At 49.8% G+C, this 14,635-nt stretch overlaps 1 protein-coding gene across 1 annotated transcript in view; it reads right to left on the bottom strand.

Moving 5' to 3' along the window:
* Positions 1 to 7,181: 7,181 nt before the first annotated feature.
* The window catches only part of DRP2 (dystrophin related protein 2), a gene marked incomplete at both ends in the record, with an annotated part of 32,785 nt that continues 25,331 nt past the window's right edge, over positions 7,182 to 14,635 (bottom strand). The window contains 8 exons of the mRNA XM_084258072.1: positions 7,182 to 7,306; positions 7,619 to 7,739; positions 8,885 to 9,122; positions 10,726 to 10,869; positions 11,694 to 11,759; positions 11,991 to 12,056; positions 12,369 to 12,505; positions 13,848 to 13,959. Coding sequence (XP_084114198.1) covers positions 7,182 to 7,306; positions 7,619 to 7,739; positions 8,885 to 9,122; positions 10,726 to 10,869; positions 11,694 to 11,759; positions 11,991 to 12,056; positions 12,369 to 12,505; positions 13,848 to 13,959 — 1,009 coding nt within the window. The remainder of the gene's footprint in view (positions 7,307 to 7,618; positions 7,740 to 8,884; positions 9,123 to 10,725; positions 10,870 to 11,693; positions 11,760 to 11,990; positions 12,057 to 12,368; positions 12,506 to 13,847; positions 13,960 to 14,635) is intronic.

The raw sequence follows: 14,635 nt of genomic DNA, 5'->3' as shown, positions 1-14,635 counted from the left end.
GTTGCATTGTTAAGGTCTTATGTCCTTTAAGCAATAAATAAATGCCTCATGTTAAATGGATTGCTGTCTCCTTATTGAACTGCTCTCAAAACAAATTCATATTCAAAGGAAACTGGAGAGAGAGGCAAAGTCTAGGAAATGACAGAAGAGACTGTCAGTGTGGGGCATCCTTCTAGAGTTCTTAAGATAACTCAATGAAGTAAGCAAATCATCTCATTAACCATATAGCATTGGGATTTTAAAAGAGCATGTAGAGAAGCAATCAAGATGGAAGCTGTGGTATTGGCAGTGAATTATGTTGTAGTGGAATTGTTAGGGGGAAAGGATGTCCTGAGCTAATCCCATACAGGCTTTGTGGACTCCACCCCCACTCCAGACCAAAGCCATCAGGACATTGGGAAAGACGAATCCCATCACCACCAAAGGGAAGGTGGCTGGGACCTGAGGGTGGAGTTAAGCAGCCAGGGTTGGTATAAAAACCAGACATGTGGGCCTTGGGCTCTCTCGCTCTGTTGCTCGCCTCCTGGCTTCACGGCTCCCGGCTCGTGGCCAGCTCTCAGAGCACCATTTTGGGATTCCTGATCGGCGGTTTGGGTAGGACGCATTTAAAACTTAGTCTCCCACTTTTCTCCCTGAGCTGTACATTTCCTCATTTCCCCTTCCCTTGTAAATAAACCTTTTATTAACCTTTCACGTGTGCCTGCAGTAGAGTCCTTTTAAGCACGCGGGTGAGGACCCACAATCAGGCACCCCATTTTGTATCGGGGCTGTCCTATAACAGAACAAACACAAGGTGGGGATCCCAGCTCTGCCACTCACTATGGGCAAGTCCCTCTACCTGTTAGAGCCTCCATTTCTTCATCTGGATGTTTAGGCTGATACTGCTTATCACTGAGAGGCATCCGATGATCTTTGGAAATGGCCCAGCTAGATCCAGATCTGGCCCCAGTTGATGATATCTGTGCTACTGTAACAGGGTGGTCCCCAGGACAAGGGGAGATTCCAGGTTTCCTGCCCCACCCAAGGGGGTTTGGAGCTGAGCAGGGGATAGAGGAAGCTGGAGAGGAGACTGGGAAGGAAGGAAGCAGGATGGCGAGCCAGAAGGAGACCTGGAGGAGGCACATGGAGCAGAGAGAGGTGAAGAAACTGCGCTCGCTTCTTGGTCTTGGACTGGCTGAAAGATGTGAGAGCCCCATGGGGAGCTTTACAGTGGCAGTGTTTATCTTGATCTTGATTTTGCTCTCTTCCTTCCAGACTTCTGGCAGTTTCTGACCCTTTTCTATGGGTCCACACCAGAAGGTGCTTTAGACTTGTGGCAGGCTTTCGGGCCTTGCTTTGGGCCAACCGTGTTTGGCTGGATACTTACCCATGAAGGGATTGGTAACTTCAGGTACTTGATTTGGGAACTTTATTCTTCCCCATTCTCCCCCTTTTCTGTATTACACACGAATTATATTAAAGTTCCTTTCCATTGAAGGTCTTACTCACTAGAATATGTTTTGTCATGATGCAGCAGATGGCAAAACCTACTTAGAGTAGGCAGGTTTGGGGATTCTGGGATGCCCCTCTTCCTACCCTGTAACACTACCCTAGGAAATGTACTCCCAAGTTTTCTGTGCTACTTTTAGTGCTCACATCCCAAGTTGAAGTTTGCCAAGAGCAGAAAAGAGGAGGTCAGTATGTGTGAGCAGTGCCTATGGAGGAGGATAAAGATGGAAGGAATGCTGGGGGCAAATGCAGGGAAGAAACAGGGCTAAATACATGATAAGGGCAAACAAAATGAAGCTAAGATTAGGAGAAAAGAAAGAGTCATGATGATATAAAATAGACCCCCCCACCCCAGAAACCCAGAAATTAAAAGATGAAGAGAAAGAAAATGGGAAAAGGAATTGAGTGTCAGGCAGAAAGGGGCGGGGGGATGAGACAGGTAATTTTCTGGGTGTATCTGGGTTTCTTGGTTCTTTACCAGCTGGATCTGTCAGCCTACTTGACCATTTCTAATACTTAGGCCTTTCCAGATGAAGGGAGGCAAGAGACGAGCAGAGACAGATAAAAAAGCACCCCGTGGACATGGCTGGGGAGACTGAGGCCAGTGAGGGTGGAACACTGTGTCTGCAGTGCCCTTCCAGTCCTTCTGCTATCATATGTTACTGTAATCTAGGGTTCCTGTTTCACCACTGCCCCCCCCAGGCCCTCCTGGGCTTATTGCCCCCCCCAATGCCTCACCCTACCACCAAACATACTCATTTCTGTATTTTGAGGGTGCCTTTTACCCACCTCCCTCATTCTAGCGAGGCATGGGACTTTCTGCCTGTCCCCCCCCCCCACTCCAAGGATGTGAGTGCAGGCCTTAAGTCTGCTTAGTTGCAGTGTGGAATGGACTCCTCAGCAACGGGGTGTCCGACTGTTCATGTGCGTGTCATCTGGCCCCTTTCGTTTCAGGGTAGTCCTGGGGAATGGGACCCAGGGAGCTGTAACATCGCTGATCCTGCTTTTGCTGTCTCTAAGTAATAACTTGTCTGGGTCTATCTGGGTTTCCTATTTCTTTACCAGCTGGACCTGTCAGCCTACTTGACCATTTCTAAGACTTAGTGAAAGGAAGAGAAATGAAGGATCTCATCAACAACTGCTTCATACAATTATACAATATACGATGACATGTGGAAACCATAGTATTTTAGATATATTGGGGCGAGTCAAATGTTATTAAAATTACTGTCACCTGTTTATTGTATTTTCTACGGTGACTAGAAAATTTTAAATTGCATTTGTGGCATGCATTTTATTTCTACTCTTTAGATTGGTGAAAAAGAAAAGGTGGTGATGGGGCAGAGGGACTGACAAGGTTTTATTTTGGCAGAAATTTATCCCTGTGAATTAGTGGGGATGGTTTCTGTATATATATGGCCATATGTGAGACCTAACTTTATGGAAACCTGTTGTATTGTTCTGACTTTTCTCATTATGCCTCAGGATGCTGAAAAATTCCTAGATGGATGAGGATAGTCCCGTGAGGGGATAACTAGCTAATGTGCATGGGCTCTTCAGAGGTAGACACCTGTCTCCAGGTAGCAGCGGTGGAGGGGACTAGTGAGGTATCTTTGGGGTCCTGTGCCTGGACTCATGTGGGAGCCTATGATTTGCTGTGCTCCTGTGGTTGCTTGGCCCACCCTCTCTTCCCACACTCAAATAAAGGAAGGATGTAGAATATCGGAGTCAAGGAGTATAACCAGAGGAACCAAAGTAAACAAATACAAATTTATTCTTTTCAAAGCAGAATTCAAGGGAAGGGGGAAAAGCACCACAGTGAGTGGCATTCTAAGTTAACCCATTTGTTCCCAGCCCCGCCTCTTCACCCCAAATTTTTTAGACCTGTATGCCACTCTTGCCACTTCTCCCAAACCCTTCCCCAACTGCCATCTTTGTGACCAGTTCTTTCAGACAGCAAGCGGCGTAGCAGACTTCAGTCTGGCCTCAATATTGCCCTGGAGACAGCAAGGACATTCAGCTGGTCCCCCCTATACACAGCTGCTGTGGGAAGAGATGGAGGCTGGGGGAAGAGCCCTGGCCTTGGGCCTTTCCCTCTCCCACAGCCATTGATGTTAAAAAAGTAAGAAGGAGCTGAAGTATTCCTTTGTTCCCAGGGCCAGATTTTGGCAGAAAGGCCCAGAAATAGAGTTGCCCATCTGAGCAGCCTGGTCTCCATACCTCTCAGGCAGTGTTCTCAGTTTCTCTCCAGGACTGTTTGTCAAAAGTCAGCTACTCTCTCATTTATTTATTTCTCACCTATGTCAAGGGAACTTTTTTTTTTTTTGTGGGACCCTCACCAGCGGCCAGGGAACGAACCGGCGCTGCAGAGGCTGCGGGCAGCCTTGCAGCCCAGTGCTCAACCGCTGCGCCACCAGGGGAGGCCCTGTCAAGGGATCTTTGAAGAGATTCCTGGCCTGAAATTGTCTCAGAAACCACAAGCCTATTCCTGAGAATGTGTGTTCAGGGAATGGTCTAGCCTGAAGCTGCGTATAGATCCCAGGTGCCAAACACACCTCAGAGAGCAGGGGATTCCTTAAAATGTATCTGGCAGGAAAACATATCTGAGGATTGGCCTCTGCGTGACCTCAGGGTTTCACCAATTCTGGAAGTACAAGAAACTTAAACAGGTTCCTCCGCAGGGAAATAGCTCCACTCTTTGGGCCTTAAAGGAAATGGGCACTTTGAGAGCCTTTCCATTGTGGAGGGGAGGGCCCTCATCCCTCTTGAGCAGGCCCTCCCTAGGGAACCACACAAGAAACGACCTGAGGGCCTCCAGCCAGTCAACCTTCCCTAGCAATTTCCCAGTCAACACTAATCCATTTTGCTCTCCCTCCAAGTGGAGGCATCCTCCTAACGGCTTTTGGGCCTCTGTCAGATTCTGTCAAGAATAAATTGCCTCTCAATCCTAACTGTTCCCCATACTATTTGACAACAACCCCAGCAAGCACTCACATTCCTTATCACTGATGCTAATGCCACAAGTCAAAAGTTTTCCTTAGACGGCCTACCCAGCCAGTGCCTTCCTTGCCCTTGAGTGCAGAGCCATAGACTACGCAGCGTCATACACAGTACGTCTAGGAGACACGACACATGACAGATGCCTAACTACAAATAACACATCTCGGCAAATCCCACCCTAACCTGGATTCACCGTGCCCGAGGATCCACCGACCTCACTGCGGGCCAGCTGCCCTCACGTGCTGCAGTAACGGCACCTGGATCCTCGAGCGATACACCCACCTTGGGCATTATGGTCAACGAAGGCCACACAGTGTCAGTGACCCCGTTAGTGAGAATCAACTCTTGGCCTGCTGCTTCGGTCCACCTACAGCACAAATCCTACATAACAAGATCTACATCTTTTAAAAAAAAAAAAAAAAACCATGCCTGGTCTGCTGCAGTTGCCACAGGTGCTCACAGCTCAAGATCTCTTGGGTAGAACAAGGGTTATGGAAAGGATTCTCCAGGTGAAAGACTGTCTCATAATATTTGCCCTCCTAAAGCTGAGGCAGATGTATGCCTCGACGACTTTGAGCTCCCTGCACTATAGCAAGTTTCTTCTATGCCACACATGGCCAGATGCCAGGCTCTGAGACCCGCTTACTACCTGTTCAGCGTACATCCAGAGAGCCAGTCCTGCCTGTAGGCCTCGTGAGCACTAAGACAGATGTTGGGATGAGGTCTGACACCTTCAACCTATGGCCAAGTGCCCCTGGGGATTCTAGGAGGAGACACTCCTAGGCTCCTAGACCCAGCCACCGCTCTCCCTCCCCTGCAGCAGATGAATCTAGCTTCCCAGCCATCCAACCTACCGGTCTCCTGATCCATTACAACGCAGGAGCCCAACCATCTCATGCCCTGCTGCCCTTGATGGCAACCAGTACTTTCTTTAAGGCTTTGAGCCACAGTTAGGGACTGGAAGGAGCTACAGGATGTATGCAGGGGCTCAGCCTGGCCAAAGCTAAGAAAAGCCTATTTGTTCCTTCTTTTTTGTGCAGGGTGAGTAGAGCTTGGATTTGCTCTATTTTGGCACCTGAACCAAGTGAGAGGAGCCCAGGAAGATTCGCCCAAGGCCCAGGTCTTAAGGAAACAAGATTTGGAATGAGTGATGAGAACAGGCTTCTGTTGCTTTGGTCTCGAGGACAGCTCACCCCAAACATGAATGGAGAGGCAGCCCAAGGGAGCATTTGGGCTGCATCTATCTGTCCAACCAGAGGCTGGGGCTAACAAAGAGCAAGGCAGAACATTAATACTTCCAGAGGTATTAGAGTTTAATGTGTGAGTGAGGCCAGGAGAGTGCTGATGTACAGTAGATACGTAGGATAGATATGTCTGTATATAAACTTCGGCAATTTAGGTCAATTGTAGGGTTCTAGGTTATAAAGCTCCTTTTGATAGAAAGCTGCCTAAGTGGGCTCTGTGTTTAATGTTGCCAAGCCCACTACCCCTACCCCCACTCTCTATTCGGAACAGTTTTTTGGATAAAAGGATCGTGGTATATGTTGCTTAGGAAAAGTTAGTTCAGTTTGAGGATCGGGTTCCCCCTCCAGAGTTAGCAAAATAGTTTTCTCCAAAGGATGGCCTTGCTGTTGTCCGGGTGGAAAGCAGCCAGTTTCCTGATTTGGAGCCAGTGGCTCCTAGGAAGGGACCACTGCACAGGGTGTCTGGTGGCATCTGCTGGGGTAATCGGCCACCTCACCTGATTCACTCCAAGGAAAAGAAGGGTCACAGCCTGCAAGAGTGTTGGGCGGTCACACTCCTCCAAGCTGAAGGGTGTCGTCTGCTTCCTCACCCAAAGAGAGCAAGACCTCCTTGCTGATCAAGCTGCCGCCCCTCCCCCGGGGCTGTGAAGGCAGACTCAGAAGAGGGACTCAGCTGATCTCTCAGGATGCAGAGGTCTTCAGGAAAGGGGGTGATGGGGACAAACATCTAAGTCCATACATATTTTTTTTTAACGTTTCCAAAAGTTAGGTGGAAGGAGGAACCAGAGTGAGTTGCTCCCACCTTGAGGAAAGTCTGCCAGGGAATGAGGCAGAAGGAACTGAAGATATTTGTGGAGGAAATAACATTTGGTAGCTTCAGGATGGCTAGAACTATGACCTCTAACTGAAGCACATGGCAGACTTTTTCAGGGGCACTTGGTGGCGGGGGGTGCCTTGGGGATACCCACTTGTCTCCCTGAGTTGGGCCAGAGAGTAGGGCTAACTCCTGTGAATTCATAATGCTGGAACCAGGGATCATTAGGCTTCCCCATGTCCATAATTCCATGGAGAAGGGAAAGGGATGAATGAATGGGCACTGCTTAGTCCTGCAAGGCTGTTTCTATGCTCCCCACCTGAATGACTTCCAAGTAACATTGGCCTGGGCTGCAATAGGAGCATACTTAAGGGGCCAGTCTCAAACTTGAAGATTAAAGGGCACATTTCTAGAACCAGAGGAATCATGCCTCTCCCTCTTCCAACACCCCCTCCCCGCCCCCATGCCTGCTCCACATGCCACCAGATCCCTCCCTGGTGCTGCCCGGAGCCCAGATAACTCTGGTTGAGGAATATGGGGCCAGTGGGGACTGGAAAGTTTGGGGGAAGGCTGGGGGAAGGCTTTGATCAGAATGGGGAAAGGACTATGAACTGTAAGTTGGGGATCTGGCTCCGTCAAGAGGCCAGAAGGGTGTTGGCTGTCACATCAGAGCTTCGAACACTGGGGAAGGCATGGCGGAGTTTCTCCATGATGTCCTCCAGGCACAGGCTGACATCCTGGCTCTTTGACCCCACATCATCTGAGTCGGAAAAGAGAGAGTTGGGAAGCAAACTAGAAATTTCCTTATGAGGCTAAGGGGCTTCCCCTGCCAGCTGAAGGGCAAACCTACAGCATCTGGATCTTCCCAGCACCATGTCTAGTCCATAGGAGGTGCTCAATATACATTTTTGGAATAAATAAATGGATGAATTAGTCAATAAGCAATCATCCCTGACCTTGAACTCAAAGCCATGAGAAGAAAACATACCAACCCTAGCAGATGCTTGGGCAGGAGATCCCGGGCACGACACAGCCATGGAGGAAGGGACTGGGTGGGCTCAGGGGAACTCACCTGCAGCCTCAGTGTCTGGGGTAGTTTGTCCCTTCTCCTGGGGGTGACTGCTTTCTGACTGCTGCGGAGAGGACGCTAGCGATGAGCCTGCAGAGCCGTTGCCATTAGATTCAGTGGGTGGCTAGTAAGAGGTAAGCAAGGACTTAAGTGACTCTGCCTTCTCACCTGACTTTGCCAGACTCCTGAGCTTAGAAAGAATCTTAACGATCTCTTGCCCACCCCTTTGCCCTTGAACGATAAGAAATTTTTGGTAGTATCTCAAACAGTGGCTTCCCCTTTTAGGAAACTTCTCAAAATATTCAATTACCTATTACTTTCTTCCTTCAAAAGCAAGTGTCAAAGGCTCCAGTTTTGTAAGGATGGTGTTACACGTAAAGGGCTTCTGTTGTCATCCCAGCTCTAATTAAGCTATTTAGAACCCAATTCTCTCTGGAGATGTAGAGTTGCACACCTGATCTTCAATGCATGACATAATGTCATGCTACAGGTCTCCAGGAATTTATCTAGAGACCATCCCTTGGAGGATTCAGGGAGAGCTAAGGGGTGGTGTCACCTGGTATGTAAAATGACAATAACAGGTAACATTTGTGAAGCGTTTATTACATTACTGGCATCATGCTAAATTCTTTCAGTGCATTATCTCCTTTTATGTTCACTAAAATTCCATGGAGTTGGTAAGTTCCATTCCATCTGTTTTGCAGATGAGGGAACTGGAACCAGTGGGGCTAAATGTTTCCTAATATCCCACAGCCACAAATCAGCAGAGCCATACCCCAGCTCAGGGCTGTCTGACTCCAGAACTGCCCTGTCTCCCACATGCTACCTCGCACAGAGCAAAGGGACAAGAGTCACAGGCCCTCCCTTCACAGCCCAGCATGTCCAAAGCCGCGTCTCCAGCCAACACCTTACTAGCAAAAATCGATGTTTTGGATGATTCTCTAAACTTTGTTCTTCAATATCAGCTTGGATCATGGGGATCGTGGGGAAGTGAGCCCTCAGACGTTCTCCCTCTGTTTCTGGACCCACAGGGCCTTGGGGGTCACATGCCTGGGTGGAGTGGAAGCTAGGTGGAAGAGAACTGGCAAAGGGATGTGATATGGAAGCCTCTTCTTTTGCCCACCCTCCCCAATTGCCCCCCAGTTCTCTTCAGAAAGTCATCTGACTGTCACCTGAGCCAGGGAGCGATGTCTTTCCTTCCCTTTGCTCTGTTCCCCGCTCCCCCATTCTCAGGGGCTGCTCTGGTCTTTCTCCTGGCTCCAGCCTCACCTGTAGGAGCAGCTCCCTTAAGCGCTGCAGCTGGGACTCCAGTTGTTTGTTGTGGTCTTCGAGGATCTGCATGCGCGTCTCCAGGCGGCTTTTGTGCTGCCGAAGAATCCGGGCCTCTGCCAGAAGCTCCTCATTGCGGTGGTCCTGAGCGGTGTCAGCAGAACCCTCAGCCAGGGTGGGTGCCTCAGCAGCCTCCTCATGCTGCCACTTCAGGCGCCTCAGTTCTCCCTGGAGAATCCTGTCAAGGACAGAGAAGCCAAGACCTATGGCCCTAACCATAGGTTAGGGTACTAACTGTCCCGTCCAGGCCCCAGATATCCCCTCATCCCTAGGTGTGAGCAATCCTTTTGCCCTCCCATCCTCACCTCTACCCCCACCCCTTGCTTAAATGGCCATATTCACTTTCTCCTCAGCACAGATGTCATTTACTTTCACAGCCTTGAGCCTCCGAGCAGAGAGAGCTGGCATTTCATATAACAAATGTCTCAGGGCTTTGATGTGCTGCTTCGGGGATTAATTCTGACCTTAAAATCAGGCAGAAATACAGTCTGCAAATAAATGAGCATGGGGGCTGTCAACTCACCTACTCCATTTTTAGACTCCTGGGAAAGGTAGAACATAAACAAAATATCACCCATCTTCTCTCCACTACCCTCCTCTTTGGTCCACTTGGAACACCCATGCTGAGTCATCAAGGAAACAGATTCCAAAGAGATGGCCTACTTTGGGGGAGCATTACTTTTTTTTGAAGGGGGGAGCAACAGAACTGTTCTCGATCAGGTGTTTCCCAGGGCCTGCCCACTGCTGCTCTAATGCAGTGTTTCTCCAACTATCTATAGTGAAGAACCAGGGGGCGTTTTCAACCCACTGTGCACTGGTACATGGTCTGAATGCTCATGGTCCGCTGCTCTCACCACACAAGTTCAACAACACTCAGACTGGCCAGTGCCCTATTCAATGCAGATCAGCCCCCTGAGGTGTTTGGATGTTATAATGACATTGAAAAGCTATAAAAGTTTTTTAAGCCTTTCATTTTCTGGATTCATCTGGTCTTGAGCCAGTAACAAATGCTTTGCAGACTGGCCCTGTCCTAAGGACTCAGTCTGTGGGCCAGTGATATGAGCATTCCTGGTAAGAAGCGCAAGAACCTGGACCAAGCACCACCCCAGACTTGCAGATCAGAACCGGCATTTATACCACCGTCCAAGTGACTCACATGCACACGAATGTTTGACAAGCACTGTTCTGAGGGATATTATGGATTCTACTGCACATCCCATCAGCGTGGCTTGGGCATCCTCAGGCCCCACCCCCCCAACCGTATTGTATGGAAATTATGCCATCTGAAACCTCTTCACCTTCTTTCTTCTGGGCTGCAAATGCCCTAGGCAGCGTGATCCTTCTCTCTTATTCCACCTAAGTGATTTCCAACACTGAAAGTTCTATGAGGGTGGGGCCGCATCCCGCTCTTTTCTGTATTCTCTGTGTTTACATCCTCTCTGCTTGTATCTATCTAGTGAGCACTTAGAAGTATTTCGGTTGACTTAAAAGGACAATGCTTGGTCTAGCTAGCACTTATTGAGCACTTACTATAAGCCAGATGCTAGCTGACCTGTGATGTGCCTGATCCCACATGATCTTTGCAAGTTCCCTGAAAAGATAGCTACTATGATCATTTTTCAGATGAGGAAATGGAGGATCACAGAATATAAGGAACTCGTTCAAGGTCACATAGTTAGGGGCAGTGCCTGCACTTGAATTCACAGGGCTACGTGGAAGTGCCAGGAATTGAACTCAGGCTCTTTGAACCCACACAAATCTCTGCCGTCACCACCACCCACCGGTTCTCATCCTCTAAGTGGGCCAGGATCTTCTCCAGCTCCCCCTTGCTTTCCGTGGCCATGTCGCGGAGAGTCTGCTGCCCGAAGGCCGGCTCCCGGTCTGTAATGGGGCTGGAGTGCCGCAGCAGGTACTGGTCCTCGTCTCTACGCAGGCGTGGGGGGAGGAAAGGAAGAGTCCAGGCAGACGTGTGAGGATTCACTTCCACGTCCACGGAGGCGGGAAAGGCCCCGAAGGCGGGCGTACAAGGAATGGAAGTGCGCAAATGTGGCAGAAGTCATGGTGGGGGGAGGGGGGGAGAGCGGTACTAGGAGAGGGTTTTCAGGATGCCTGGCCTTCTGGTTTCTACTTAGAGCTTTCTTGGAAACAATGAACAAACCACTTCCCATCTGAGCTACTCCCCCATCTGGCCCTCCTTCACTTCCCCAACCCAAGAAGGACCATTGCCTGCCTGAGTCCCCAGTCAGGGTCAGATTGATCCCTGTAGCCACCAATTCTAGGCCCTCGGAGCAGGCCAGGGACCTCCCTAGAGGTGAAGGGCCCCTTCTCGGGGCTATAGCACCAGGGAGCCTCTTTGGCCACATTCCAGTCAAGTCCCTGGTGTTTCCTTGGGATCAGTTGGGCACTAGGCATTTTGATGTGCAAGATGGTAGCTCATTTCTGCAACTTTACATGAGACCACATCCTTCTTCCCTCAATGCTGAGCATAAGATGGGATTTTGCAACCGGAAGGGACTGGGACAGATGGCAGGGAGGCAGGCAGAACATCACCCATTGGCCAACTCAGGTCATAGCCTGCAGAACTGCTTCTCTTACTAAACACTGTGCCCAGAAAGCAGCCTTCGTCCCTTAGGGCACCCAGGACCCTGACCACCACACTCTGCCTCCCTTGAAGATACACTTCCCAAAAGGGGGCAGAGGGACCCCAAGGAGAGCTATTCCAGGAAAAGAAGCAGCTGTGAAAACTCACATGCTGTCATCTGGGGACAGGCTGTCATTAAAGAAGGAGCAATTTTGACTTTCCATCTCAGCAAGCCTGGGGAGAGAGAGCAGGAACAGAAGGGAACACAGGGTGTGGGGCCTGCTTTCATCTAATCCCATAACAGGAACATCAGCTCTGGGGGCTGCCCCAACCACCCCTAAGTGTTGGGCCTCACTGGCTGCTATGTACCCATAGTGCACATCTCCCCTGGCCATTCTCTTTGCCCCAACTGAAAGCCCCTCCCCCTTAGATTCCACAGTCCCCTTCCCTCCGACCTGATGGTACCTGCTGGCAAAGTGCTCAATGCGGGAGTGTGTGTCAGCATGTGGCAACATCGGGGAAGAAGCCGGCCTAGAAGAAAGCAGCAAAGACTCAGGGAACCGAAGTTGGCCAGCTGTGCAGCGTGTTTCCTCACCACCACCATCCTCTTACCCCCACCACCAAATGATGCAGATGGGCAAGAGCTCTTGGGATCCAGTAGAGACTGGAGTCTGGTCTATTTTTCAGGTCAGATTCCTGGTCAGGCTCAAGTTAAACTGCCCTGTCACTAGTCAGGTTTTCCCTAGAACATTCCTGTAGCCCACTTGGGAACTCAGCCCCTTCACAAAACTTTCTGGGGCTCAGTGAGGCTGCCCACAGGCCCGTCTCAGCCCCGGTACTCACGTCTCACTGTAGTCGGCCTCCAGCACTGACTGCACAGGTAGATAACCTCGTTGAGGGTGTTTGCTGAAATAATGCTTTGAGCGGAATTTGTTCTTTAAAGTTGTGGCAAAGTCCCTCATGTTCTCACTGGATGTGGTCTGGTGGGCGGGGGGAGACGGCAGAAGAACTCACTCTAATGGCTTCTGGATATTCTGGGGGAGGTGTGGCCACTCCCCTAGAGCAGGGAATCTACTGGTAACCCACTCTTGGGCAAGCCTACCACACCCCATTTCTAGAAAAAGATCTAGACATATATCTGCCAAACTGTGCACACTGGTTGTCTCTGAGAATTTGGTCTGGAGGGGTGGGGGGAGCAGGGGAGGCGGGGAGCTTTCATTTTATACTTTAAAACCTCTGTACAATTTGAATCTTTTACAATGAGCACATATTTGCTAATTTTTTAAATATCTTTTAAATTCTAGGGAGGTAGAAGATGAACAAGAGGTAGAGATTATCCATCTACCACCTCAAGCCAGTTTTTGGCATGAATTTTATAATATTTACTTTTTACACACAAAAAGGGCATGTTTTCTGCTTTCACTGGGTCACAGGTATTTCTGTGCCAACATAATCTGGAGAACAGAGGACAGCTTAGAGAGGAGGATTGTGGGGAAACAGGTTGAAAGATAGGGAGGTTCGACCCTCAGGTCCTCGCAACCGCCCCGTTGGTGATCATGGGATTTGTAGTTCCCAGTGTCATGGGGGTGGGGTCCACAAAGCCTGTATGGAGTTTGCTCAGGACATCCTCTCCCCTTAACAAGGAGAGAGCAGTGGGGGTGGGGGGGTGGCTGGGGCTTTGGGAAAACTGTGGGATAGAGAGGGATAACAGGGTTTGGGGGCAGAATCAGCTCAGAAGATTAAGCCTGGTGCTGTGGGTCTTGAACACAGCAGAGGAGACATTCCATGGCTGCAGATCATGGGTGCTGACCAACCTGGGCTCAGGTGGCTGCAAAGGGCAGTTTCCAATAAAAACCAAGCAGAATTAAGGACCCAGGTAAAGAACATGACTTATTTTTTCAAGAGCCTGAGTAACTCACTTGAGCACAGTCGGGATTGACTCGAAGGGATGGAAACGATAAAGTAGCAGGTGAAGGCCAGGTGACAGGAACAATAAAGTCAGGGACGGCAAACTAAGGTGAGCAACACAAGGCTGGTTGCCTGGGGCTACCTTGTTCTTTCCACCTTTCCCTGAATCTTTTCTCTGCAGGAAACTAGTGTGTGCCTTTTAAATGGCAGGGACTGCCCTGAGCTGCTAGAGTCAGCTGCATCCTGGGTGAGGGAGGGGTCTGAACACCTCGAACTAGTGAACACCAGGACTGCTTGGAGAATGCACCCCAAAGGAGAGAGTAAACTCCAGTTAGCCAGTGCCTGACAAAGTGGATCAAGGGGCCCCAACCCGAGAGCTGCCTACCCTTCCCGCCCAGCCCGGAGATTCCATACCGGGGTGTAATACTCCATGATAGGGTAGTGCAGCTTGTTGCCTTTGCTGGCCCTGCCTGTCAAGAAGCAGGTCTGGCAGATGTCCACGTTAAATTGTTTCAGACTCCGGTACCTTGGAGAGAGAAGTGACAGGAAAGTGGAGCCAATGTACCACAGTGACTGCCCCAACCCTTTAACATTCAAATATATACCCACATTAGAAGACGTCGAGACTTGGAGTCATAACGTGCTCGGTTTCCTACACATCATAGTGCTTGAGTCTTCACTAGGTGACTAACCTCATACTACAGTCCATAAATCTCCATGAGAGCACATGCTCAGATTCCCAGGAAGTAAGGGAAATAATATGGTCTCATCACCTTTTTTAAAAGGGAGAGAGGGGGTCCTTCCTCCCTGGTGGCACAAGGGGTTAAGTCTCAGCACTCTGAAGCTATCCACAGCACCTGAAGCACGAGTTCGATCCCCAGCCAGGGAGCTACCCACATGGCGCAGCAGATCTCTCCTGACTCGCCTGCTGCTCCCCTCAGCAGAGTATTTTAGTAGATCCACCTGTTCTGCTCCCCAGTCTGTCTCTGGTGAATCCTCTCACCCTCCTTACTTCTGGCCTGTACCCCAGTTCTTCTACGTAAACGTAAATTTAAAAAAAAATAAAAGGGAGGGAGGGGCGGGGTAAAGAGCTCATTTTACCAAATAGCTTTCTAAACAAGGATGGCTCCAAAGGATGCAGCCTCGCAGGTACTACCACCTGCCTTGGAAAAGGTACCCTCTTATGGGAATGCAGCCGATTC

Source organism: Talpa europaea, assembly GCF_964194135.1.
Source record: "Talpa europaea genome assembly, chromosome: X".
Classification (NCBI taxonomy): Eukaryota; Metazoa; Chordata; class Mammalia; order Eulipotyphla; family Talpidae; genus Talpa; species Talpa europaea.
Note: the sequence above shows the minus strand (reverse complement) of the source record. Positions and strands in the feature narration are given on the sequence as shown.